Genomic DNA, 5530 nt, shown 5'->3' with positions numbered 1-5530 from the left:
CAATAAAGAAATTAGGAACATCTATGTTACAAACATAAATTTATTTAATAAATACTAAAACAAAACCTTTTTGGGAAAGTCTATATTCAATGCAAAGCTTATTAACACCATTAAATGGAGATTTTATTCATCGATTTTAGTAGTTTTGTTTCATGCTTATTTATAAATTTCTTCACAAAGTTGTAAAGCACACTTGATTCTATTTTAAGCATATTTTTTCCTATTTTTATGAGCTTCATTGATAGAAAATAAAATGTTTTTTGTTTGACTTGTCTTCCTTAAGGATTTGGCACATTCTTATACAAGTGGGTTTTTGGGAACCATCTAGTGTCTGTTTTACAAACGACTTATCACAGTGAATTCTAGATATGCTTTTATTACTTATTAACTATTATTCTATAATTTTTGGAGTCTTATATTTCAATATATAAAGTGTTCAATTTAAAGTTATATATATATAATTTCAATAATTATCATTTTGTCCTTTAACAAATAAAAAAATCTTGTTTTAAAAAAATCTTAAAGCATTACAGGAATGATTTCTCAATCGTTTTATTTTTTGATTTTCCAAACCGTGACTTCTAGAGGAAGAAGGGGAGGGAACATAGAGAGAGAAAATTCATTTCTCTATTCGCTAATTTTGTCCGTCAGGCCAATTGGGAAAATTGTCATGTAGTCTATCATTAAACTACTTCAGATTTCAATATCATTTTTTTCGTAACATTTTGGTATTTTAATTGCCAAAATTTCGTACAAATTTTGATCTACTGAGATTTATAAATTTCATCGTTTAGATTAGACCATGCTGGACTTATCGACCAAATAATATGTATTTTTTGCGTGAAATTTTATTTTGTGAAATATTTATATATTTTGACACGTGTGTTATATATGATAATTTTTTATAGAATAAAAAAATACTTGAAATATTATTCTAGAGATTTCATATTTTGCTTGTCTAATTTTACAAATTTTGCTTGTCTAATTGTGTTGATTTATTTCCCTCACAAATTATATTATTACTCGTGTCTTATGTATTCAATCTTTTCTATAATATGTTGTGATATTTGATACGTCAAAATTATTAGCATTTACACACTTTTCAATCGTAATTTTTTTTTTCAAAAATGATAAAAATAGCATGCGAAGTTATAAGGATTTTCCACTTATGTAATTATCCATTTATGTGTTTTAAATCCTCCTTATTAGAGCCAAAATCATGTTATCAATGCCAGATAATAAGAAGACGGCCAATGAAAACCAATGGTCCTCCAATTATGATCATTTTTATATTCTCGGAAATTATTTTATCATAAAATTATCTTCAACCAATAGCACCCACTAAGGAATGGTTCCATTTTTTGAACATCATTAAGAAAATTAGTAAGCAAGCCATCTTGTCTTCGTTACATGGACCCTAAAATAGCAAAGTTAGGTTATTAGATATGTATATTGAAGTTTAGTTATTTGATATATATATATATATATATATATAAGAGAGAGAGAGAGAGAGAGAGAGAGAGAAGTTTACACATTAGAAATGTAAAGACATAGAAATTAAGTGAAATGTATTTAAATATTTCTTAGACATCTTCTTAATTAACGCAAAATCTACTATTGCCATGTTCCATATGCTAACCAAACAAACAGTAAGTGAATTAACAATATTCAAAACATGAAAAACACCTACAATAAACGAAGGCCAAATTAAAATCATAATAACCTCATCCTGCGCCAGCTAGTCCAGACTAGGAAATTAGCGAGCGAAAATCCTCCACATCGCCTCTGTTTGGCCAGTGAACCGAAGATGCCCATGCGTCACCCTTCGCTACGGTTGCCCGTGAGCGCGCACCAACACGCAATGTTCAGACTTCGTGAAGGGCAGCCGAGTCTTCTAAATTTTGGGAAAATTTTTCATAGGTAGTCCAAAGGTAGCTCTACTTCGGGACCTTAATAATATACCATCACAATTGTTATATCACAAAGATTATTGGAGGATTATTGAAGTAAAATTACATAGATTATTGAAAGATTATTAAGAGATTATTGCAGAGATTAATATAAAGAGTTATTGAAATGGAACCGTAGAGATTATTGTAGGGGGTATTGAAGTGAAACCAAATAAATTATTGAGGGTTATTGCAGGGGTTATTAAAGTAGAATCACAAAGTTTATTGAGGGTTATTGCAGGGATTATTGCAAGGGGTTATTGGAGTGAACCACAGAGGTTATTGAAGAGTTATTAGAGCGTTATTGAGGAGTTATTACGACGTTATTGAATTTAATATCAAAAACTTTTCAATAACTCTCTCAATAATATCCATAATTCTATTTCAATAATGTCCGCTATTTCCCTTTAATTTTTTAAGTGAGTTTGATTTAACATATATGACAATATATTATTGAAGTCGATGCAGAATTCGGTGCCCAGTTCGAATGAGAAATTTTCTCTGAGATTTTACGAACCGTCCAGCCTGCCCGATATTTTCTCTGTGCGTTGACAGACCTGGGCCCACTACGCACTCAGGACGGCAACACTCATTGGTTTACTAGTCAATAAACCGCTTGCCGCTTGCCAAGCGGTAACAGCATTGTTTCAAGGAAATTTGTTAGGTTTGGACGCGTCGACGATATTTTCTGTTCACCTTCTACTCTCCTTCTTCCATATTGGTCTATTTAATGGAGCTCCACCCCTCTGCCTTTGGTCACACAGAAAGCTCAGGTGAGGCATTAATTAATATTATTTTGCTACTGGGAGAAGAAGAGGAGAAGAGGAGACGAATCTCTCCTCCTTTTCTTCTCATTCTGTATATTTGTTGCTACCGACCGAAGCTAACTCTTGTTGATCTTTCTTGATCCGATGGCTCGTGCTATCTCTAACGGGAAGATCCTCTTTGCCGCTCTCTCCGATGGACTTGTTTTGAGCAGCAGGCAATTTTCATCGTCGGCGGCGGGGGCGGCTGCGTCATCCGGAAGGGGTTTGATGGAGGAGAAGGCAGTATTGATGAGTGGAATTAAGAAATCAGTAGCGGCGAGCTCGGATGCTGCTTGGGTTCCCGATCCCGTGACGGGCTATTACAGGCCAGCGAACCGCCTCAGGGAGATAGATCCAGCTGAGCTGCGCCAGATGTTTCTTAAGAGCAAGGAATAGATTCGAGAGTTGGATCACGGCGGTGGATTTAGGGGGATCTGTTACTTGCTACATGTCATGCCGGTTTTTGTTTTCGTTTCTTTTTTTATTTCTTATCTTTTATATTATGTCATAGCGTGAAACAAAATGTCTTGGCTCCATCAAGTGCTCTGATTGATTTAGGTAAGTACAGATCCAGTTAGAATCTGGATTCAAACGGACTGGGCAAAAAATTAGAGTGTATCGCTTTACTTTTATTTAATTTAGACTTTATGTTATATGGATGTTCTCAATATGGAAGTCCAAATATGCACAATATCCCATGTGAGAAAAAAGTGTAATGGAAATAATTCTTAGTTTCCCTTAAGATCCTATTTATTCGCCTAAAAAGAAAAAATACTAAAAAAATGCTGTTTTTATTTTTTTTCTAGGATTTGTGAAACTTTTCTGCATCGTCTTAAAAAAAATACTTGGAACAATCGAATCAGTCCTTGTGTAAGATCTTGTTGTATTTTTTATATGAACGTCCAAAAAAAGTAAAAAAAAGAAAAAGTAAATATCACCAATAATTGTGTTTCACATCCTCATGAAGGAAAAATTATTCCGTGCGGACACCACCTGCAGAGATATATGTGATGTCCGATCTTTACCCTTCATCTCGGGTTCGGTGTGATCCACTTTCAATTTTTTTAAAAAATAAAAATAAAAATAATCCCATCGAATTCATAATGGACTATGGAAATCAAAATTTTTCTCATGAACCGTAATAGAATAATAAAAACGGGCTTTGGTTTTTTTTTTTTTTTTTTTTTTTTTGATTTTTTTCTTGGGACTTGTTTGGGGGCGGCGGCAAATTTCTTTGAAATTAAGAAAAAGTTTATGGACAAACCTTACAGCTCAACCGCATGGTTAATGTGCTGTCCAATAAGGCAATAACTGCGTTAAAATGTTGTCAGGAAGCTATTTTGTTGACGTTTAAATTATAAAATGGGCATTTTCTTAAATATTGGTGACAAAAATAACCTCATTCTCTCTCTCTCTGTCTCTCTATTACGTTTCATCTATATTTTTCTTTTCGTATATGTGTTTAATATCAAAGGCAATATCCTTATTCTATTCATAAATATTAAACAATTATAAAGTCAGAAGAGATTTAAGAAAAATAAAATCACAGATTAATTTGCTCCAAAAACAAATACTTTACGAATAACAACAAATGACCGGGAATAGGCTCGGGCAATAAGAGAGATTTGATCCAAGTTCCATCCAGCTGAATTAATACTCACAACTTCTAAAGATCACAACTGAGCAGTATATTGTGCTAATTGTTAAGGGTTGAACTAACAAAGAAGGCATCAAGGAAGTAATCATTGTCCAACTCCCGCTCGCTGCAGAATCACTGAGAATGATTAGATTTTAGGCAGAAATCATCGATCGCAATATTAAGACAACCTAATATCACAGCAAAAAGTATACCAATTCAGTGGCACCATTAGGAAAGAAATAAAAAAATAATACAACAATGCTAAAATGCCGTCAGTCCAAAACAAAAATAAATTGCAACCATGTCCCTTTTTCCTTTTAAAGGAACAGGGGTTTAGCCTCTATGAGTATATGATTTTTAAATTTCTACCCTTGCAACTTTGCTATAAACTGAGTTCTGATTCTCAAAATCATGCTAGGTAAAGATGAAATATATTTATTAAATACTTTTCGTTTGATTCACACCACATAAAACAGCTTAAAGATAAATATAATCAATCATTAAAATACTAAAAGATATTTTAATGTTAATGTCAGAGGCCCATGCTAGGAGAGCACATGTTCAGGATTTTGTTGAAATAGAAACATTTTACGAGATGGACATAACTCTTCAAAAAGCTTGTAAACCTGATTAATATCCATACTTAAAGCTCCAAAGTTATCTATCTCTGAATAGAAACAAGCTAATCTACGAATGGATAGAGCTTAAAAGCATCATTTTGATGAGATAACCAAAGAAAACAACATTCCCATTATGGCAAACATTATCCACCCCATGAATGATTTTAAAATTATGAATAATAATTCACATTGAAAGCTAGTAATGGGGGCAGATATGTTCCAATGACCATTCATGTCATGCTGATAGTATTATGCTTCGCATTAGGTGGAGCATTGAGTAAAAGTAAGTTATTCTCAAAATCTTAAGTTGAGATTTACTAGCAAGTGAAGTGTTAACAACAAAAATATAGATTGATGTGTCATCTTCAATAAAATATTTAATCTTTTTTTTTTTATATATACAAACAAAACTCTTAATTCCCTCCATTAAAGAGAAAATCTAGTAGAAATAATTTATCAAAAAGGAACATATTTACCATGGAACCAACTAGCTAGAAAGTTGGTTAGAAGAGGGAC

At 32.8% G+C, this 5530-nt stretch overlaps 1 protein-coding gene across 1 annotated transcript; it reads left to right on the top strand.

The window, feature by feature from the left end:
• The first annotated feature begins 2691 nt into the window (after positions 1-2691).
• LOC110030080 (late embryogenesis abundant protein Lea5-like) lies at positions 2692-3497 on the top strand. Its single transcript, XM_020732639.1, has one exon. It carries the CDS (start codon positions 2861-2863, stop codon positions 3149-3151), a length of 291 nt encoding a protein of 96 aa, XP_020588298.1. The 5' UTR covers positions 2692-2860; the 3' UTR covers positions 3152-3497.
• The last annotated feature ends 2033 nt before the right edge of the window (positions 3498-5530 follow it).

Source organism: Phalaenopsis equestris, unplaced genomic scaffold (genome assembly GCF_001263595.1).
Source record: "Phalaenopsis equestris unplaced genomic scaffold, ASM126359v1 Scaffold000002, whole genome shotgun sequence".
Taxonomy (NCBI): Eukaryota; Viridiplantae; Streptophyta; class Magnoliopsida; order Asparagales; family Orchidaceae; genus Phalaenopsis; species Phalaenopsis equestris.
This window is presented reverse-complemented; position numbering and strand designations above follow the sequence as displayed.

Bases quoted from the DNA above. Each gene is read 5' to 3' on its own strand.
- LOC110030080 (XM_020732639.1), top strand. From the start codon at position 2,861: ATGGCTCGTGCTATCTCTAACGGGAAGATCCTCTTTGCCGCTCTCTCC.